General features: G+C 43.0%; 5 protein-coding genes and 1 long non-coding RNA gene across 10 annotated transcripts in view; 4 read left to right on the plus strand and 2 right to left on the minus strand.

Moving 5' to 3' along the window:
• Positions 1 to 2242: 2242 nt before the first annotated feature.
• Positions 2243 to 6462, plus strand: Eaat-2 (excitatory amino acid transporter 2). 3 transcript variants are annotated; one of them, XM_076764292.1, is made up of 10 exons: positions 2243 to 2595; positions 3002 to 3282; positions 3535 to 3622; positions 3688 to 3886; positions 3941 to 4151; positions 4288 to 4569; positions 4677 to 4910; positions 5108 to 5302; positions 5369 to 5503; positions 5564 to 6462. In XM_076764292.1, the coding sequence occupies exons 2-10, from the start codon at positions 3209 to 3211 to the stop codon at positions 5769 to 5771; spliced, it is 1626 nt and encodes a 541-aa protein (XP_076620407.1). In that variant the 5' UTR covers positions 2243 to 2595; positions 3002 to 3208; the 3' UTR covers positions 5772 to 6462. The 3 variants fall into 3 exon arrangements, with proteins under 3 accessions (XP_076620407.1, XP_076620408.1, XP_076620410.1); XM_076764293.1 differs by having other exon boundaries at positions 3091 to 3282; XM_076764295.1 differs by lacking the exon at positions 2243 to 2595 and adding an exon at positions 2666 to 2687.
• Emc6 (ER membrane protein complex subunit 6) lies at positions 6279 to 7810 on the minus strand. Its single transcript, XM_076764298.1, has 6 exons — positions 7764 to 7810; positions 7478 to 7559; positions 7029 to 7189; positions 6879 to 6971; positions 6759 to 6778; positions 6279 to 6511 (listed from the first exon to the last, which is right to left on the minus strand). The coding sequence occupies exons 2-6, from the start codon at positions 7512 to 7514 to the stop codon at positions 6481 to 6483; spliced, it is 342 nt and encodes a 113-aa protein (XP_076620413.1). The 5' UTR covers positions 7515 to 7559; positions 7764 to 7810; the 3' UTR covers positions 6279 to 6480.
• LOC143341398 (cx9C motif-containing protein 4) lies at positions 7809 to 8526 on the plus strand. The gene is made up of 3 exons (XM_076764299.1): positions 7809 to 7973; positions 8071 to 8207; positions 8291 to 8526. Exons 1-3 carry the CDS (start codon positions 7916 to 7918, stop codon positions 8306 to 8308), a joined length of 213 nt encoding a protein of 70 aa, XP_076620414.1. The 5' UTR covers positions 7809 to 7915; the 3' UTR covers positions 8309 to 8526.
• A 205-nt stretch (positions 8527 to 8731) lies between these two features.
• LOC143341395 (GPI alpha-1,4-mannosyltransferase I, catalytic subunit-like) lies at positions 8732 to 10166 on the plus strand. The gene has a single exon (XM_076764296.1). The coding sequence runs from the start codon at positions 8804 to 8806 to the stop codon at positions 9965 to 9967; it is 1164 nt and encodes a 387-aa protein (XP_076620411.1). The 5' UTR covers positions 8732 to 8803; the 3' UTR covers positions 9968 to 10166.
• A 5672-nt stretch (positions 10167 to 15838) lies between these two features.
• The window catches only part of LOC143341392 (irregular chiasm C-roughest protein), a 251312-nt gene continuing 244826 nt past the window's right edge, over positions 15839 to 22324 (minus strand). For both annotated transcript variants that reach the window (XM_076764291.1, XM_076764290.1), the window contains exon 13: positions 15839 to 21518. In XM_076764291.1, the coding sequence (XP_076620406.1) occupies positions 21420 to 21518 (99 nt within the window). In that variant the 3' untranslated portion in view covers positions 15839 to 21419. The remainder of the gene's footprint in view (positions 21519 to 22324) is intronic.
• LOC143341399 (uncharacterized) overlaps positions 17092 to 22324 on the plus strand; it is a 96968-nt gene continuing 91735 nt past the window's right edge. Inside the window, exons 1-3 of one of the 2 annotated variants that reach the window (XR_013079589.1) lie at positions 17092 to 17233; positions 17655 to 17738; positions 17830 to 17984. This is a non-coding gene — a long non-coding RNA (uncharacterized LOC143341399). Of the gene's footprint in view, positions 17234 to 17654; positions 17985 to 22324 lie in introns of both variants that reach the window. The other variant, XR_013079588.1, reaches the window with a different exon arrangement.

Consider the following 22324-nt stretch of genomic DNA (forward strand, 5'->3'; position numbering starts at 1 on the left):
TCGTATCTTACGAATCTGCAAAGCAAATGAAACCACCGAAGTATTCAAACGAGCACCGTACTTTAATGTAATTTGCTTTCAAGCAACGCGAAATTATGCTCGCGTCTGTTTGCCGCAAATGTTTCGCGGATTTCAGTGTCTGCTTTCCGTGTAGTAGGTGTAATTTATGTCGTCGTTCGGTCTTAAGCGAAGAACAGTCGTGCATAATCATTAGATAGTCCCACTGTTGGAGGATTTACGGAAAATATCGGGCATTTTTGTCCCTTTGCTTTCTAGTTATCTCTACAGTGGGATCTATCATTTAACAAACTGAAGGTTTCGAGTGCACAGTGTTCTCAGAAAGTGTCTGTTTAAATTTTTAAATATTTCGATTCGCGTGAACAGCATCATCGATAGCGTCAATATTCGCGCTCCAATTTCGTCGAGCATGTTTATAAACATTCGAACATGTAAAAGATGGAAAATCCGCGACGATTCTTATTTTAAGGGCTGCGTGCTCTCCTACCCCATCTTGATCTCGCGCGTCTGTTGAAATGGATCATCGATGTTATCTGTTTAAGACCATAACGTGACGTCTAGTTTCCTCTATCATTTTTCTCAAATCGCTTCCATTCGATGGATGCGTATAATCCATTGGAAATAGGTGGTGGAATAAAAAACATTCTTTTCGAAATTCCTTTTAACCAAGCTTTTTGAACAGTTTGAAAGAAACATCCAGAATAAAAAGGTCAGTGACGAAAAATTCGTCCCGTACCCTCAGACCCAATCGATCCTATTCTTTGTTTAAACAAGCCAAGGCAGGGACACCTGCACCCTCTTGACTTGTATCTCGAAACGTGAAACGCAACACACGCGTCGATGGTTTTTGCCAAGGAAAGAAAACTTTCTCTTTTGGAAGAGACAAACCAACAGCATCTGTGCAAGATTGCACAGCTGCGCCTTGCTTCGCGTTCTGTGAAAAAGTTTCGCGACTTTTAAACGCGTCATATTTTAGACATCGATATTTCCCTGGAAAATTCAGGCCAGAAAACATGTATTTAATCGAACATTAATACGTTTCAGCTATACCTTTTGGGTGAATTGAAACATCAGCGACAGAATGGTCGCTAGAATTCTCGTATTGACCAAGTGCGCGATCCACCGTGATCCCGATATTAGTCTGCGCGTAGTTATCGCTCATAGCCATTATTACTGGAGGAATTAGGTTGCCTCACGACGGATATACAAAGGGGCCCAACAGATTGGCCCGAATCCTACACGCTTTCAAAATAATCCGCCGCAAACGCTTCGAATGCGATCTGCGTTCGTGACAAATACGTAGGGAACGATGCCAATGAGATTACGATCGCTGATGGTCTCGGCGAGGGGATTTCGAGACAGCTGCGCGAAGTGAATTGGACTAATTTAATAAGCAGATTTCGCGTGCACGGCGCGATTCGCCATCGACGGACGAGACTTTCGTATGTTGGCCAAGGCTGGGGACGTTCGTTTCCCGTTAAAATCGTCGTTTAACAAGGGAGACCGACGCGAGTCGCCCACCTTGTTCCGCGTAATCGTAACTCATCTTTCAAGCCAGTAATGGCGCGCAAATTACGATGTTGTCTTTTATTCGACCGAACGGACCTTCCAGCGCGGCACGTGCACGAAGCACCTACGTACAGTTTACGCCCACAACCGGGCCTTTCTCTCGGGTGTACTTTAGTTGGGAAGCTTAACTCGTTAGCACGTAACGATTTCTTTCCACCGACCGCTGGAAACGCGGTTCGACCGTATTTCACAAACGAGTTTATCGGTTTACGATTAGCGAAACGGCAGCCGTCCAAGAGGGACGGAGGTTATTGTTTCTGGTTCCTTTAATTGCTATTAATGGCTTTCTTCGTGCCAATATTCGCCAGGGATTACAATTCGATATTACAAGAAACCTCGTCCACGATTGATCGCGGTATCACGAAATTATAGTATTCTCAATTGGCAAAGCGTTAAACGTCGTTCAAGAAACGTTTCGAGCGACGGGTGCCCCCTCAAATCGACCGTGTCACAGTTCTCACGTACCGAAAGGGGAGAGCCCGTCGGCGAAATAAATAAATAAAGAACGCCGCGGCGCTAATCGTTCCGAGGGAGTGCGCGCGCCAAGGGATGAACCGTTCCGAGTTCTCGATTCGGAGCAATTTAAACGACGCCGTGGATCCAATAAACGGCGGGTCTATTTCTACGAAACGGACTCGCGTGGTGCAGATTTTTCTCCCTTCTGCTTATTCAGTGCCGTGCGACCCGTTGTGATGAGTGACCTCTTCCTGTGGCCTGTCGTCTCTCTTGCTCCACGTACGGTCTCCCTTTTCTCTTTCGGCGGTCGCCCGCCGGCCCCCCTCTCGGCGTCTAATCAGCTTCCTGGATGGGGCACATTATCTACGTGATGGCAGATCGTAACTACGCGATACCCAGTCAGGTCCCGATCATACGGTAGTCGCTCGACAGTCCATCGCGCGTTAAAGACCCGCCAGGATCCGCGGTTACGAATGCAACTTGGTTTGTCGCACGATTCCACGGTATCGGTGCAGCGGTCCTGGAACGACGCGTCTGCCATCGGGGACTCAGGTGTGACCTCTTTCTCGGGATTCTTCCTACCACTAGCTCACAGGGGGAACGTCGCGAGTGCCTTAATTTCGCGATCGAATATGTTGAAACTGGTATTTTCGTGAATTTTTATAACAATACCGTACGTCGGATCGAAACGAATGTTTATCGCTGGAAAACGCGTAATCAGCTTCGGGATTTTTCCTTACATTAGACGCGAGCAGACAAAATGGCGCACGTCTCGTCGATATTAATGCGCGGTTGTGCACGGATGCCTCGAGCGTCGGTGATCAAATTCAAGGATTTCGTACGGCGTACGGTGGTTATTAAATTTTTATCGCCGATACCAGCGTAAAGAATAAATCTTTTCTCAACGGGATCTGCTTTGCGTTGTTTTTGTCGGGGATTATATCGAACGATATTTCAGTTTGCGTCCTTACTCGTCGAACGTCCCTCGTTTAACGGGCCTTTAGTCTGCTTGAAATTCAACGATCGTCCTTGGGTTTGCGAACGCAGATGTCACGGCGGTGAGGACCGCGGGATGATAGAAAACGTGTTCGCCACGATCTTCCTCGTGCCCAGAGGGAGACTATCCGAGAGCTCTTAAAGCGACGTGTTAGCGGGACCAGCCACGATGTCGCTGATGCAACGCATTTCCGGTGCCGTCGCGGTCCTCAGGGGCACCACGGAGATTAAGGAAACTCACACGTGAGAAACGAACGAGTTATAGGGACTCGACAGTGTTTTGGTTGTAACCAGTAGGCAGACTTTGGCGATACCCTGTTCAACGAGAACTGGCAGGAAATATAAACTTTGCTTTAACTCAGGCTCTTTACAAACAGTTTTTAACGCTGCCTCTTCTCGTCGAACGAAGCACACTCGTTACATAATTCCTTACACGCGAGATTTATCGAGTTCGTTCCGGAGCTGTCTTCTTCTTTTACCTGGAATAATTTTCAGATCATGTTCGGACGAGATCGAGAAGATAACGTCCGAGGACGAAGTCAAAGTGCACGACCACGTCACGCCGCTCGACAGATTGCAATCGGTTAGTAGGAATCGTATAATTTCCCAAAGATTCGATTGTATCTTGGAGCACGAACTCGATTTCAGGTGGTAGATTGGATCGGGGAAAATATGCTTCTGGTCTTCACGATCCTTGGTATTTTCGTGGGTCTCGTCCTCGGATTTCTTGGTCGATTAGCCAGTCCATCGCCACAGTTCATTACTCTCGTCAGTTTTCCCGGGGAACTCCTCATGCGGCTACTGAAAATGTTCATTCTACCGCTCATTGTCTCGTCGCTTATCGCCGGTGATTATTCAACGTTTCGCGTCGTTATCGGTTTCTGAGCTATCCGTTTTCTAGGAATGGCACAGCTGAACGCCAAAAGTTCAGGGAGAATGGGACTCAGAGCGCTAACGTATTACACAGTTACGACTATTCTGGCAGCTATAGTCGGTATATTAATGGTTTTGATTATCCACCCGGGCGATCCTAGGATTAAATCAACGATCAGCGCGCCTAGATCGGACGACACGAAGGTCACTACGCTGGACGCCTTTCTGGATATAATTAGGTACCGTTCTGGTCCTCGTACTCGACGAACCACTAAGTAAAACTCGCAAGTTTCCACCCTTCTTCTATGCATATTCTCTCCTCGCTTTATTTAGTTCTTCCCTTGGGTCCTACCTGAACGAATAAACTAATTTTAGAAACATGGTACCGGAGAACTTGGTGCAGGCGTGCTTCCAGCAAGAGCAAACCACTTACGTAAAGAAGAAAGTGGTAATGATAGGGAACACGAATCAAAGTAATTACGTCCTAGAGCCGACGTTAATATATAAGGACGGGACGAACGTGATGGGAATGATAATGTTCTGCATCACGTTCGGTCTTATCGCGGGACAGATAGGTCCGCGTGGAAAATTGATGGTCGACTTCTTCGTGCAGCTGAACGAAATAACCATGAAACTCGTCAGTATCGTTGTGATGTGGTGAGCGATCGAGTCACAACTTAATTTCACGCTTGGTAGTTCCCTCGCTACGTCCATATACGTGATTTAGACGACGAAATGTGGGCTCGAGTCTTAATGTCACGCAGGTACTCTCCGTTCGGAATCATGTGTCTGATAGCTGGCAAGATAATGTCGATCAACAATCTGGCGGGGACCGCTCAGATGCTGGGTTTGTACATGGTAACGGTTATCCTGGGTCTATTGATTCACGCTGTGATCACACTGCCGTTGATATTTTGGCTGTTGACCCGGCAGAATCCAGCCGTGTTCTTCAAGGGTATGATGCAGGCTTGGATCACAGCCTTGGGAACGGCGTCGAGGTAGAAATCGATCCGCAAGTATCCTTGATCCTTACGTCGATAACCGAGTACCCCAAGTTACACCTTACCATTTATTTCGCCGAGAAAATTGCAAATAAGTTTGCACGTTTCTTACAAATTGGTAATAGTATTTTGGTTATTGACACGAGGATTGAACCACTAGAGACCATAAGGTATACGTTCCTGATGGTTTTCAGTGCTGCGACTTTGCCTATAACGTTCCGTTGCCTCGAAGAAAATAATAAAATCGATTCGCGAGTGACTCGATTCGTAGTGGCGGTTGGGGCCACGGTGAACATGGACGGAACGGCACTTTACGAGGCCGTGGCTGCCATTTTTATCGCGCAGATGAATGGAATTTCTTTGGGGATAGACGAAGTAATAACAGTCAGGTTTGTACGATCGACCAGAGTCGGGTGAATTTTATTTGAGAATAAAATCCCCTTTAATCCACGTAGTTTGACGGCCACCTTGGCGAGCATAGGGGCGGCTAGCATTCCCAATGCTGCCTTGATCACGATGTTAATAGTACTCACAGCTTTGGGTTTGCCCACGAACGACATTACCTTGCTCTTCGCCGTGGACTGGCTATTGTAAGTTTTCGTCGCGATTCTTCGTCTAACGGTCGTTAATATTTTATTTCGCGTTTGAAGAGATCGACTGAGGACCTCGATAAACGTTCTGGGCGATGGATACGGGGCCGGGATAATTTATCACTTGAGCAAAGACGAACTCGATAAGATGGATCAAGAACGGAAATTAGAAGATCTCGAAACGGGGACGCCTCTCGAGGACATCCCGGAAAGTTGTCAGCTGGAGAGTGCACCTGTTCCCGAGCAAAGTTCCGAAACGAAGATCTGATTCGCAGGGATATCGATTGCTTTTCCAACATCTCCAATGGCGGCATAAAAGAAAATCGTGCTCATCCGCGAAGGCTGCCCAAAATTGAATTACCGCGACTGTATCTAATGCGTGTTGTTGACCGCCGATTCACAATTTTAATAAAAGTTGCATCGTTTTAAGTACCAGTAGGAAAATCAAATGTAAGATGTTCTATTTTTGGAATTTAAACGTTTCATTTGTAACAAGATGAATAAAGTATCGCTCGTCGATTTGTCCAGTCAAACGAAGAAAAGGCTAAAGCGTTTCATTACGATAATACTTTACGCATTTTTAAAACGTGTTCGGTAATTCGGTGCACGTTAGATGATTTATCATTAGGGAGAATGTAGGATTTTGTAATATTTTGTTTACAATGTTTGTGTATTGCATATTATGTGAACATAGGAATAAATATAGATCCAAGTACAATGGTCGTATTGTAATTTGTGTGCTTACGTTACGAGCAAGGTGAAATAACGAACGAGATTGAGCGGGTGGAACGGTGGAATAGATGTATTTTTGAAAGAGTATTCTATGTACATACATATATAATACATCACGCAGTGCTTCTTCAACAATATTATTACTCTGGCTAGTAACTTGCAATTGTTTGTGATATATTTAATTAATTAACGACATACCTATTTAATTAAAAAATATAAATTCTTAAGTCTAAATATCCTTTAGGTCAGTAGACATGTACCATACCATACAAAAATCTGATTTTTAATTAAGGAAAATAGACAAATATAAACATTATGTTGATTAATACAGGTATCCCTCGAGTTACGCGGTTAATTGGTTCCGCGTGAGTCGAGACTCAGAACTAGTCTATATCTATGTCATCTATATTTTCTTTTTAAATAAAATTGCTCCAAAACCGTGTAACTCTAGGGATACCCATATAGTATGCATGTAATATACTATACTTGCAATTAAATGCAAATACTTTGTTTAGAAGGATACGTCCAAAACAACACGTATGTCTGTAGTTGTTGCAATGGTTTCTATTAAGGAAAATACTTTCACATCCATAAATATTTGATATTTAATAAAAGCATTTCTTCATAATGATATAAAGGATACAAAAAGTCCTCCAAAAAATCCACTTGTCAAAAGATTTCGCCTGCTTATAAAATATTTCTTCCACTGGCCCCCAGCTTTTAATAACAACATTACCTACAGAAAATATTAGTCAAAGATTTGCAAAGATATAAAATGGTCGATTCTTCTTACCCATAATCCGAATACTGCAAAAATGTAGAAACCAAAACCGTATAAACCTGTCAGCCCCAATAAACCAGCTGTACCACCGGATAAAGCTGCCATTGATATCCTACAATATTCAACTACAGCAGCATTATTTACAACAGCCGCCTCGCTGTATGCAATAATCTCTAAAAAACATATAAATTTAATTTAATTATTAACGAAATATTGTTCGAACGAGTGGAAAACATTTAGAGCGCGGAACAAATTATTTCTACTCCAAACTAATGAAGTAGAAATTATACGAAGAATAAAGTATATTTATATATCGCTCTAGTATGACAAGACAGGTAGTTATTACACAGCATACTATTAAACAGATACATAACCTATAACGAGAACTACCGAAAGAATTCTGCGATACAAACTATCGAGTACAGCGGATGTACGAAACTGATTCATATTTTTCTACATACCTCCTTTCTCTTGTTTTGTTTTAATCTTCCCCAACATTATAGTACTTTTAACGGTATCGATGCACAATTTGTATAATTTAACCTAGCAAAACATTCGTTAATGATTATTTATATACAATGACTGTGTTTTGGTATGGTTACGTAAATGTGAACGTATATTCTTTTTTATTGCCAAACATTCAGTGGTGTGTGTTAAATTATAAATTATGTGCGTTTTATAAAATTTGCAAAGTTCAATTTGAAGGTCGTTTATATTGGCAGTGGTTTTACAGTTCGAACTACGCACCAGTTGTATTGGACTCCAGACATAAGGTAGGTCATAGATAGCAGACTTTAGTAGACTACGTTAGTCGAGTTACATGTTGTAACTTATAGCCGATTGCGTAAGTATCGTTGGATTAAATTTATTCAGATTCGGAGACCAATCTATCATTTTGCATGACTGCAGCCGATCCATGTAAAAAATTTGCATGCAAATTGCAGCAGTGTTTAAAGGGTTTGTGTTTCGTATAGTATTTTACTCGACACAGTCGACATTTGCCTCACCTAACCTTATTTGTGTATTTGAGGTTAAAACATCAATTCGATTTCAGATAACGTCTATCAACCATCGCGTTGTGAATCTGTTATAGAGGAACTAAGGCAGTGTTGCATTTTGCACAAGGCTACGTCGACGGTTTGCGAAGGTATCGATATTTCCAAGCCGTACGAGCATAATACAGTGGATTATGTAAGTTTACAACAGTTTCGTGTTGTAAGTTTTTAGTTCATCTACATTCTTTGTGAAAACATTATTTGTTTGCTTTCTTCCAGAAAAACGCTCAAAACTAAATCATGACTGCGGATAAGATCATGAGACTTAAGATACTTACAGGACTAGTGGGAGCCAATTTCGTATATTTATTTTACCTCGCAAGAAGAGTACCTCCTAAAAACTAGATGAAACTTAATGTTTTGTTATAGCAAGTAACGTATTAATACGTGATAAATATGTCTTGACATGTAATAAACATGCGTATTGGTATGTAGTAAATAACATCATAGATTTATACAGTTAAACATGGAAGCAGTGAAGAAGGCAAAGGAGCGATTTAGAAAATATCCAATTCTTATTGCGCAGTGTCAGGAACCTGGCGCCAAGTATGCAGCGTGTATATTGGCAAAAAGTAATTTAAAAAAAGACGATTGTGAAAGTGAGTTTAAAGAATTCAAAATGTGTTTAATGAAAGCTGCTGCAAAAAGTAATACACGGTTATAGGGGATAGAATAAAGTATGTTCTCTCTTGCTTTTTACTGCCTGTTTGATATCCATTTTTAACAAAGAATATGTTATATGATTTGAAAATGGATACATTGTCGTTTAAGGGGCACTGTTCATTAGCCTTCCTACTTAGAGTAGTTTTAGTCGTTTATTCAAATTATCACGATAAAACCTTTGATGTTCCATATACTGATGTGGATTATAAAGTATTTACCGATGCCGCGAGGTACATGGTGGAAGGAAAATCTCCGTTCGAACGCGATACATATCGCTATACACCACTATTAGCCTTGCTTTTAACACCAAATATCTTGTTACACCAAAATTTCGGGAAGATTTTGTTTTCTTTTGTTGACGTTCTGGTAGCAATTTTGATAAAAAAGATTCTAACGTTGCAAAATTGCAGCGAGAAATTGAAATGTATTTGTGCCATGATATGGTTATATAATCCTTTAACGATTATAATTTCAACCAGAGGGAACGCAGATTCCATGGCAGTTCTTTTAGTCATGTTGACCCTGTTTTCATTTCTACAACATAAATTCATTCTAACAGGGTTATTGCATGCTATATCTGTTCATTTTAGATTATACCCTATTGTGTTCAGTTTACCCATGTATATTTCTCTTAACAAGAGAAATTTGATGCCGAACAAAAATCAGTTAAAATTGGTACTTAGTTGCGTATCTTTAGTAATTCTTTTAACCATCGTAAATTATTATATTTACGGATTCGAGTATCTTTACAATAGCCTTATTTATCACGTGATACGTAAAGACACGAAACACAACTTTTCTGTTTACTTTTACATGCTATATTTATCCGTGAATTATCCATCAAGCATAATTCAAAAAATTTTCACGTTTGTACCACAGTTAATGCTGTTGCTGATGTTGTCATACAAATACTCGAGTAAATCCGAATTGCCATTTGCAATGTTTACACAAGCCATGGTAATGGTGACATATAATCCCGTATTAACATCTCAATATTTCTTCTGGTTCTTATCTCTTTTACCGTTGTGCCTTCCACATTTTCGTTTAAGCGTTAAGAGATCAGTATGTCTATGTTTTGCGTGGATCGTAAGTCAAAGTCTTTGGCTACTGGCAGCTTATTTTTTAGAATTTCGAGGGTCAAATACTTTCACGTTTATTTGGGTCTTCAGTTTACTATTCTTCGTTGTCAACGTGAAGATTTTGAACGATATTATTGCATATTACAAGCGGTAGATAAAAATTCGTTCAACGATTGATATATTTCGATATGTAAGCGATTGATCCATACACAATATTCTATTCAAAGAAATGTACGTGTTATTAGCATAGATTTGTACGTGTAATCATTTATAATTTTAAAACACGAAATATATAATCGTTTAATTGTAATCATTACGAAGAAGAATCATTGAATAAAGCTTTGTGAAAACTACATAGGTATGCATTTATATTAGGTCATCCGATAAACAAATTTTCCGAACGAAAAGCGGGGGGAAAAAATTCGATATCGATCATATTTAAAAATTGCCTCCAAGAACTTTTTGGATGACCTAATAATGTACATAAAAGCGGGCGAAATACATATCACGAGTACGGTGGCAGTGGTAGGAATATAAAACAAACGATAATGATTCTTAATTTTATTCTTGCAGGAATACAAAATACTTATTTACAGATGGTTTCGTAAAGTAATAGTGGTAGATTCTTAAAAGGAATGTAGATATAGTAATAATAATACAATAATAGTAAATCTTAATGTAGTAATCTAGATCAATTGTGAGCAAGAGCATCCTTTGGATCATCTTCGGAAATATTTCTCGTCGTTTACTTCTAAGCAGCTAATGTTGATGATATTAATTATTATTGGGACATTCCTCGTCAAATTATACGAGAATGCTTCTCACAATTTATTTTTTTACGACACCACTCGGAACGTATAGTAACTTGTTTTTAAAGAGTATAAAAAAATACCGCATCGATATCTTTCGTTGAACGACTCGAATATTGATCGGATGTTTTCTCGATGAACATCCGTAAACGATCCGCGCGTACGTACGCGTCGAAACAATTCGAAAGAAACCAACACGACCGTGACACGAAATGGCCCAATCGATTACACGGGGACGAAAAAAAAAAAAAATTAACGCAAGCACGGTTCGTATAACTATAGATCACCACGGCAGACGATGCAACATATAAAAATAGCATTATTTTCTTTCATTGCTTTTGTTACAGTTTATTCAACTGTGTGCTATGTGAAATAATCTATTTTATCTCCTTCGAGGTGAATAGAGACGGTCGATTTTTGCCCGAAACCAGCTCCCCTACGGTTAGGACCAAACTCACCGACGATAAGAAGTAACGGAAGAAGTGACGTTCTTAGGCCTTGCAACGATTTCGCGCGAAAACGAAGTCCTAAAATAGAGCTAAACCTCGTTTCGGGGTGGCTGCAAGGTCCAGAATGGCTGCCTCGGATGAGTTTACGCGTATACTATGTTAGAGAAACCAATCGTCGCCACGCCAAGATCATCCGAGATTGATCGCGTCGCCTGAACGGAAAGTAGTTGCATCTTCGAGAGGAAAATAAAAGGAAAAAGAAAAGAAAAATGAAAATTAAGCGAACGCCCAGCCCTTCCCCCGGTTCGGGGCTCGTGCGACGAGTGAAAAATCTCTTTGTTCGGAATTACTCCCGGAGGATTTGCAAGCGCGAAAAGCGTGCGTCGTTGCTCGTTAGTTTTTCGTATGGAAACATCAAGGATAGACTCGAGTGCGTTTACCGGGTCGCAAGAAAACGACAACGCGATTTACTTGCGAGTCTTTGAAAGAACGTGCGCGCATAGGAACGCCAAGTGACTCCGGTATTGCACGCGGCCACGTTTCCTGAAAACGATGCAACGTCTTTGCCGCGACCGAACCGCTTGTTCTTTTCATCGTACGCGTCGAAAGGCTTTTCCTTCGATATTATGTTATTCCGTTTTCTTTTATGTTCCGTAGGGTCCTTTGCTTTAAAATGAAAAATCGCTGGCTGCAACGCAAAGCTCCTCGGGGGCGCAATTCAAACGGTGACTTTGTCGTCGCGCGACTGGGAAGCGGGAAGAAGCGGCTGGGAATGTGTGCAAAATGTTCCAGAACGAATGTCGAGAAATTAGTAAACGTATGTAAAATATTATGTGATATATTGCATAGGAATGGAGACCGTTTCGTGCAAGGTTACAATGGTTTGACTTTGCGCAGGATCGTTTATTGTTTTCAAAAAGGAAACGGTGAAACAATTTTTGGTACCGTTAACCTTAATATTAGCCCTTAAATAAAATGACAAATTGATAGAAAAGAGTAGTAGATTGGTAATGGGTTAAAATATTTGTTATGGAACATTTTGTGGATAAGCGCGATCGCTTGGCACGCATGAATGGAGATGAGAACGTGAGACCACGGGGGGCTATTATATGGCAAAGATTTAATAAAATATGATAACAGCGGTGATACACATTACACTGTACGAGAAGTATAAAATAAACGGCACTGGCTGCTTAATAATTAGCACGTAAACCAATTAACTATAAATAATAATAGTAATAATCGTTAATATTATAATGGATGCTTGATGGATGATTAATCGAGTAAACGAAATGTACAGCTTAAGTATAAAAGATTGCGCCGATCGTTCGCGATGATTACACAATAGAAACTTATATAAAAGAAAAAAAAAACGTATGTCGTATAGATATATGTTTATAATAATAATAATATAATAATAGTTGAGAACAAAAATGAGAAGATAATTAAAGCACTCGTTGTAACGCACGGATAAATCGACTTACACGACATAAACTCAATTAATATACACAACATTAAAATAAACATCTCTTTGGTCTCGTCGTTTCGTTTCTTTCTTTTCTTTTTTTCTGTCCGCGGTTCCCGTCGCAAAAAAATGACGGAAAGAAACGCGTCTCGTCCCGTAAAATTTCATCCTTTTGGGCGAAACAAAGGTCGATCGTCGAGAAAAAAACAGAAGAAGTAGAAACGCAACGAAATTCGATGAGAGGGGCAGTAGAGGGTGGCGGGGGGAGGGTCGTATAAAAGCGAAAAATAAAAAAAAAACGTGAAAGCAGACTTTATCGCGCGAGCACGATACACGTAAACGTTGATAAGGACACGCGTTAATGTCTATCGACTGCCGCGACGCGGGAAAGATTGAAAAATTGAAAGCGACGAGGCGTCGCGATATTTTGTCATCTTTGTTTTTCTTTTGTACTTACATTCTCACGATGGTAAAACCAAACAAACGCCCGACTATCCGTAGAACGAATTTATCCATCGAAATTTCTGCAGCTCGTTGCGTCGAACAGCGAGCTTGTTTAATTTTATCATCGAACGAGTTCTGGCGACAGAAATTTACTTGTTTATGCTTACGGTAATATTTATTGCGCGCGTGTTGCAACGTGTTCGAAACCTCGAATGGCTCGGAGACGTCGAAGGGAATGAATAAACGCGATAGACGATAAAAGGGAATTGTTGGCACACTATCGATATCGAAGGGTGGATTTTGCGTCGCGTTCGATTTTCGTGGAAATCTCGCGCACTCTTTCTCTCTGGTATCTCTTTTGCCTCTCTTTCTCTAAACTTGACTCGCTAACGGAAGATCTTGTGCGAACGAGATACGTGGCCATTTAACCGATCTTTAAAGCTACAGGTACATGCGAGGGATTCAGGATCGAGTCGCGATCGAGCCGACACGGAACCGAGCGTACGAAGCTCCACGATTTCTCGAACAGACACCTACGAATCTCCTTCGACGCGCAAAAGATTTAATTCCATTTTTTTTAAACAAGGAGGACAAAATGTTTAGAACGAACCAACTATTTTCATTTAGTTATTCTATCGTCGTTCGAGATAGAAACTGTACTTCTGACAAATTGACACGTTTCGCGTTAGATTGGAGAGAAGGGGTGGTTTGTACGAGGGGTGGTGTTCGCTGCTTGTTTCCTTTGTGCATCGTGGTTCTTCGTGCTCGAGTATCAAAACCAATTCGGAACGCGAGAACTAAATTCTCCACGGTGGAATCGTCGATTTCCGGTATCGCGTTCGCCGCGATTCGATTCTTGTCGGGCAGCACGATAGAAAGGTTCGATCGTCAACGAAAAAATCCCTCCCCGAAAAAAAAAGAAAAAAAAAACCGGCGACTCGTCTTTCTTCCCCTTGCCTTTCCGTACGGAGATCTCGAATGTGTCTAGCTAAACGATTCGTAGGCTATGATACAAAGTAATGTACACTAAAAAGGATGATTCGCTGTTCGTAGTCAAATCTCTAGAGTGAAATATTTACACGGGCTTCTGTACTTCCCCTTCTTTTGCTACGCGAACTCTATAAAATCCGTGTGCTTCTGTCGTTTCGCCGAAGGACGCGATACGAAATTCCGACCGACAGTGGGGAAACGTTTATCAAAATTCTTTTCTCTTTTATTTCGAATATTGCCAATTCGATACGTATGATCTTGTATGTTTATAGGAATACTTGTTACGCGTTTGATCGCAAAAAATACGGGTGGATTTCGGTACAGAGACGAGCGAAACTTTTATTTTGTTACTAATTCGATAAGAAATGAGATTTCGAATCACAAAGTAAAAGTAAATTTCGCGTTGCACGAATCCGAAAAGTTGATTCCAATATCTTGTTGTACGAACGCAGAGAACCGTTGTATTTATACTTTTAATAATATTACACGAATAAAATTTTGCCCATCTCTGTTCAGCCATGTCGCGCGCCCCGCGATAATTAACGCTCGCGTAATCGCGGCAGTTGCGCGGTCCTCGCGGTCTCGAAACGAATTTCACCCCTTTCCAAAAAGTTTCGTCAGACTTCTCGTCGATTGGTCGGCCAGCGTCACGGGAAACCTTGCCGCGCCTCGTGCGTAAATTGAAGTTCCGTTGTGCGCTGTTTCATTATGTAGCGATTTTTTACGTCGAAGAGCTCGGGGCCACGAACGTGTGAAAATAAAAAATAATGAAACAGAAAATTTTTCTCCCGCCTCTTCGTACGCAAAATTAATAGAGTAATCGCGATAGGACACGCGTAGAGAGAAACACCACGCTCCGTTTGCCTTTGGAAGATTTTGAATATTTTTTACAATCACATTTAATCAGAAGACCGGTTGAATTTTTTTGACAAATGCTGGGAATCGAATGTATCTGTAATTTTTGTTCAAACGAAATGTGCTGTTTCGCTGAACGCGCTATTCGGTATCGTGCAATTCCAACAGTCGATTTTCACGCGGTTCCAGTCTTTTGTTCTATGATCTCGCGACGGTGGATCGGTCTACCGTACGGATCGATGTTCCAATCGCGGGAAGAGAGTTCGCGACGGTGTCGAGAAATGTCTGTGTTCGTTAGTTGTTCCCAAGAGAATCGGATGAACTCACGGCGCGAATTATCAAGATTTATTGGTCGAGATTACTACACACGGTGTACGTTGGAGAGTTTCTGTAAAAACGTAACAGCGTTACCGGATGCTAAATCATCGTTTCCGTTCAAACAACGGCCGCTGACGCTTAAGGTCGCGGTACCAATAGAAAAAACGTCGTTTCGTCGAAATCTCGATCGGGGACGGTCATCGCGAAACGGAAGTCTCGAAACGACCATCCGGTTCCACCCGTCCCTCGCGAAACTCGTGCAATAACGTGGCTCTCGGATCCTCCCCGCTATACGTCGATAATTTTTTTTTTTTTTTTTTCGAAGAATTCGCTACGACTCGCTCGTATTTTTTTTTTTCGTCTCGCGGGCAGTTACACGCCGTACGCGTTCTGAGAAAAAAGCTTAACATCGAGAAAAATATGGGGGTATATATTATATATATATATCTCCTACATGTCGCTCAGTCGAGTTCGAAATAGTTTTATACTCAGTATCGATGCGACCTGCTTCGACGCGGTCTCGCGACAGCTCGCGAGACTTTGTTCATTTCCTAAAAAGTCACTTTCCGTTTTATAATTTGGGGGATCTGGATAGGGGGTGGGGGGAATGGCGACTCGATCGTTTTTCAATACGCACACGTGTCGTCGGATTCGCGCGGTGCGATTTTTACGGTTCTTCTTCGGCGATCGGATAGTTTTTACTACTACTTTTTTGGTTTTTTTTTTTTTTGTTTGTTTTCTTTCGTTGCCTCTTTTCTTTCGTACGCGTTTTACGATCGGACCCGAGCGGCGAAACGTTATTTACACGGCGAACAATATTATGGCACGTCCCATCGAATCGAAACTACAACCCTTCCCCTTACTTTTCCTCCCCCTCGATTGGGGAATACCCCGATTAAATCGCGAGAAACGTGCCCGGTACGCGGGAGGGATAAAAAACGACCGAGTCGATAAACTTTGCGAAATAGTTAGTAATAGGCCATAATCCCTAGTCGTAAAGTATGAAATGTATCAACAAATTTGAAAAACTTCCCTCGCTCACCCGATTAGGCAATACTTTCTCTCTCGTCTTCTACTCTCGTTTCGCGTACAGTTACAGAACGCCTCATCGTTCGCTCGGAGGGCTCCCTTTGCTTAGGGCTGGGACTATTCGTATATTTTCCGAATATCTTACTATTCCGACTTGAAACTGTGGAAATGAAATATTTCTTAAATTTATGACAAGTTTCACAATGTCTATACACGTTGTATACTCTCGTATATTAAAATCAACACATTTTTACATTGGCGTGGCATTCGTAAAGTCCACTCTCTTCCGTTAAGGATTATATCGTTGATGAAACATAAACGAATGCGAAACAGACGACGCAATTCGAATATTACGCAGCGTACGAATGTTCGAGTAGGGGAAAATTGTAGGATTAGTCCCAGCCTTAGCGTGGATTGCCTAAGAAATTCGCGTTTTACGACACAGCGCGACGGAGCCGGGCGCCGCGTGTTCTCGCCGAGGCGCGCGCGAGCACGTCGATCGCGAGCCGCGCGGATAAACTTTCAATGAAAACAACGATCTCGGGAATTGCACGAAAGGAAATGATTGCACTATAGAAAAATAAACTATTCGAAGATATACATTATATATATATACTTCTTCCCGGCGAGCTTCCTCGGGCAAGGCGAAGAGAAGCGTCGCGTGGAAGCGGATCGCGCGACGCTCGACGCGCTCGATGAGTGAACGACGCCCTGGCTCCCGTTCCTTTCCTTGACTAAAGGCGAAGAAATCGATATAATTTAATTAATAATTGACAGATAACCAATTAATACGTATAGGATGGCCCGAACGGCAAGAAGGCGTAAATTCCTAAGATTCAAACGACATAAACTTTTCTAATTTTAACATCGCCGCGGACCATCCAGTACATTGATTGTAATTACTTCCCGCAGAATACTTCGTTAACCTACGTCTTTATAATAGAAATCATGTGTCTGTATGTAGAAGATCTCTGTCGGCATGACATGGCGCCGTTCGTGAACGTTCGCGTACGCAAACCGTTTTCCTGCAACAATTCCAGGCGAACGGGACTTTCCCATCGGTACGTGTACGCTTATGTGTGTGTATGTACGTATGTGTATATATATATATATATATGTTCGTGTGTGTTCCGTTTCTTGAATCTGTACAGTTCGGAATTCCACCAAGCAATTACACATTTACATGTTACGCGCGTGTCTGCACGCGCATCAGAATTTTAGTTTTTTGCGCGCCCTTCGAATGAAAATCTGGAAAATCTTTCTCACTCTCTCGCTTTTAAATAGTTAACATCAGCATGAACATTGTACAGAGTGATTGATGTACAATAAGCTGGACTTCCGGCGGACGGTTACCCGGGTCGGTCACGGCGACCCCGTCGACGGGGCTGGTCGACGTCGCTACGACGAGAACTCTTACGACGCTTTTAAACAGGATTACAGCGCGAACCAGGACAAAGCTAATCGTTATTTTTTCTTTTCTAGATACGTCAACGGTTGGAGTATTCCAGAATACGTGTTCGAAGATTTATTTGGAAGATCGAGGAAGTGATAAAACAACGCGCATTGGTGAGTTCTTTTTATCAGACGAACAGAGTTGGCGAACGGTGTATAACAGGAGTGATTCCTTCCCTTAACGTTCTGTTCTGCTCATGTGCAGAAGATCTTCCAACTCTATGGCTGCCACGCGGAGCTGAGACCAGGGAGGATTTGGGACAAGTATGATTTTCTACGTGGGACCTGGACTAACTGATATCTGGAAGTGGGACTCCTATGGCTATCGTAGAAGTTCATCACCCCTGGCGTACAACGTATGTAAGTACTTATGATTTTCTATTTCCATCTTTATTTGTATTTTGTATCTGGATAAAGTGTCCAACTTTGGCGAATGGTGTGCTCGAAAGTATTGTACGACTTCATCACTGTTTCGATTTTCGAAACAAACCTTGAGAAATGTATTCTTGAATAGAAATTTTCGACGATTTCGAGAATATCGTATCGTGTACTCTGATTACTCGACAAGAATTAGCCTGCTGTAACCCATTTCCTCGTCCGCCTCGACGCGACGTTGCGATCGCGAGCAAAGGAACTGATCGTTTCTAGACAATCGTACCGCGTTTCTTGTGCGCGGGTGGATCGCGGAATGTGAGAACGAGTCCTCAATAGGAAGGAAGTATCGTTACGAATACTGATTTTTCCGATCTCCGACGATGGTACCCAAATCATCCACGCGGGTAACCGTCCGCCTGGAAGCGCCTCGCGTAAAATCGGATATGCACAATAATGTTTTTGTTCTTTTCTTTTCTCTTCACAGTTATAAAACTAACTAAATCTTACGAGATACGGTGAGCAATAATTCCAGTTATTTACAGAAATTATGTTACAGACGTCATAATATAAAGATATCATCTGACAATACAAACGTAGATTCGTTCGTCTAGCGTCGGAACGCCGAACGCGCGACACGCGACGTCGTCGTTCGATGCTCGAGTCCGCCATTGACGCGTTCGCTTCGAGCTTTCCTCGTTTTCTTCGTTTCCGTTCCGCCGTACGCCGACGCGCCACGCGAGTATGGGGGTCAGTCCGTGCTGTGCAGCCTTCTTTTTTATCGGAATCGTTTTTTTAATAATTGATAGGCTACCCTGTTTCGTTATCGTAATCAATGGTATTTTATCCTCGCTGTACATTGTCGCGATGTATCTCTTCGTTTTCATTTCTCTCTGTCGCGTTACTTGGAACTCGAGGCCTTTTCCCGTAGATCATTGCCGAGGCCCCCCCCTCCCCGGGTCCATGAACTACGAAGACGTTGCAAAACGAATGGAGAAACGAACCGATATATAAATACACTTCTAAGGTAAAACCAGAATAACTTAATTAACGAGCGTAATCAAGCGGAGACTTCCCGACTCTTCTTTCTTCTAATAACTTGCGCCCATTCGGTAGTTTTTCCCTTTGAAACGAGACGCGCGCGACGCCTTTCATCCAAGACGCCGCCTTCCTTCCCTTCGACAGTTCAATTTCTTTTTGTTTTATTTATTAATATCGTTACGTATTATTTACAGGAAGCCGTTCCACTCGCGAACGAGCTTATTTCAATAGAGTTTTGCTCTCGTAGCGCCACCAAACTATAGGCCCTATGTTCATATTGACAACAGGTGTATAATATATATACATATACATATACATATACATATACACGTACAGGGCGCAGAGAGAATCGTGGCACGGCCGACGAGCAAATGATTTTTCGTTCGAAAATAATAGCTCAAATAAAATTCTACATCGCGTTCGCTCGTAACCGATCCTAGCAGGTTATATTCAATACTTTTTCTCGAAATACTTCAAAGTTTCGGTTTATCTTCGCAACGAGGAACCGTTTCCGGTCGTACCGCGATCTCCCCCTCGCTCTGTACATACATATACATATATATACATATACTTACATATATATACATATGTATGTATACCTAATCACTTTAGCTATCTATTTTACAAATCGTCGGCCTGCGTCGAACGCGTCGATCGCGATCACCGAATTCTCAGGCCGGAAGGGGACGCTGGATCGCCACGGATCTTGTCGTACAAGGCCGCGCGATCGCCACAGAATGTCCCTCGATCTCGTTCAGTGCGCTTACGCGCGATTTCTATTAACGTTTTTTTTTTTTATCTTTTCATTTCCTACAAATAAAAAAAGGCAGCGCGACACAGTGACGTCGTAGTGGCAGCCGAGACTCCGCCCGCGCCGGACGTTCGTCTGCATATCACATAATCGAAAAAGCGAATCGCCCCGCTAGTCTTCTTCATCGTCGTCCGCGCGCCAGGAACGTTCGATCCACGAAAACGTTAAGGGACAATTCTTATCGTTCGTCCATTCGATGGTGGCGAGTGCAAAAGTAGCAAATCTTGCTTTCGAAAGTAAGCTTTCCGCTGGAACTGGAAATACAATACTGGAAATCGTGCTTAACTTAATTCTTTGATATCTGTTTGAGTGAAGCTCCAGGAAAGATACTTTTAAAAAGAATTAAAAACGAAGGATATTTCATTCGACATTAGGATCGAGCGTTCCCGGGGCTCACGATCGGCCGGCGCCCAAAAATCGTTCGTTCGCACACCGACCCGTGCTTTTCCCGCAAGTAGACTGCTACTACGACCACGGCGATCCGCGACGAGACTTGGATTCCCGTGTGTTCTCGTTACGTCGAACGAACGTTAAATGCTTATCGAGATCTAAATTATGCGAATAAAAAGATTGTCGATACCGAGTGGTCTGTTCTCGTTCCGAAGTTGCCCCTTCGATCTACGAGCCTAACCACCGTCCTTCGTTACCCCGCGAACCTTCGAAACCCACCACTGTTCCGCTCCCCGCATCCACGGCGATCGTTTTTCGCATCGAGTCGATTAATTCGTATTACTTTGACTTTCATGATGGTGTACCCGTTCGGTGCAGCCTCTCCCTGGTACCGGAGAAAAAAGGATTCACCGTTTCCCTGCTCGCGTAGGGAACCGAGATAGTCTCTTCTTGCTCCCGGTTCGGTGTTCGTAAATGGAGTTACCCGACCTCGCGAAGACCGTTCCTCGAAGTCGATCCACGGGGCATCCACCAGCTGCGACGCGTATCTCTTTTTCTCGGTCGATTCTCGAGGCGTCGCGGTCGCGTCAATTCCGTTTCGCCAGCAGCTTCGTCGCGACGTCGAAATCCGAGTGGCGTGCCAGCTCCCGCGTCTCGTTCGTTGATATTCTCCGCAGCTTGTACGCGGTTCGAGGCTGCCAGGCGTCGTCGGCTCGTTCCTCGCGCGAGATCGCGTAGCCCCAGGACGACTCCGCGTCGATACGATGACGTTGCTCCAGCAGCTGTCGATGGTCCCTGCTGGCCCTTCGCAGCTGACGGAGCACCAGCTCGATGTACTTGATCGTCTCGCCGTTCTCCGTCGTCCGCGGCGAGCGTCCCTTCGCGCGGACCTTCTTCCCGCCGATCTCGTCCGGCTGCATCCTCGTCTCCCCGAGCAATCGTTCGACCTCCGGCGCGATGGCCCGTTGGGCGGCGTCGCGACGCTCCGTATCGACGTTGCCGCGACTCCGATAGCGACAGCTCCTCCCCAGCGAGTCCGCGAAGCGTGCATCATCGCGTGGCCTCCACGTGTTCGAGCGCGAGCTCGTGCAGTGAGTCTCCTCGAGGGTCCTGCGATGTCCGAAGGCGGTGTTAATTAGGCCCGAACGTCGACGGTTCTAGTTCGGATAGACCCCCTGGCCTCATACGTGCGTCGCTAGCGTCCCTACCGCCGACGTGCGCTTCACCGTCGCGACGCCGCCGTTCGGGCCGCCTGTGATGTAATGCGCTGACAGGGGAGCCTGGAAATCATAGAATTTCGCGTGAAATTAACAATCGTGGCGCGTCGAGGGTACGCCGTAGGCAAGTCTGGGGACGTCGCGCGACCTAATCGAGCGTCGTACAGACCATCGTGAAAGATCGGTGTTACGGGAATACACGGATGGTAAATAATGAAAACATTCTTATTTTTAGAATTGATCAATCAGTCGGTTGGACGAGCTGTACGACGCTTGTTAGGGCGCAGCGTAAGGGAACCGGGGCCAATATGGGCATAGTTACATATACATTATTCTACAGAATAAGAAAAAGGAACTGAACTACCAACAATTTATGTACATGTTTTACGAACAACTGTTGTTGCGTTTGAATTTCGCTCGCAGACGTAGCGAGAGTAAATATATGGTCATCTACAATAATATGGATGTGGAATTATGCTCGAACGTAGTGGGGTAATACAGACACCTATGCGGGGAATATGAGCAGTTGTAAATTTAATTGCATTTCAAAATATCGTATAGAATTCAATGAATAATGCACCATCGGAAACTGATGCTCCCCAAACGAATACAAAATTAAGTAATTAATGGCTACAGGGAGTACGATACAGGGTATATTACAGTTTACGTGTTCCTTGGGCCTTTCTCTAGATACGTCCCCTTTCCGACTGTCACATTCTCATAATCTGCAAATCGTACTATACGTCTCGTTAAATTACTAACTTAGACTTCCGAATCTGAACACTAATTATTTGAATATTCATAGACGCAGAAAAGTTAAATGGAAAAAGGGCATTTCTTGAGAAACGTGAGCTTAGTTATAAGAGAGT

Source organism: Colletes latitarsis, chromosome 4, assembly GCF_051014445.1.
Source record: "Colletes latitarsis isolate SP2378_abdomen chromosome 4, iyColLati1, whole genome shotgun sequence".
Lineage (NCBI taxonomy): Eukaryota > Metazoa > Arthropoda > Insecta > Hymenoptera > Colletidae > Colletes > Colletes latitarsis.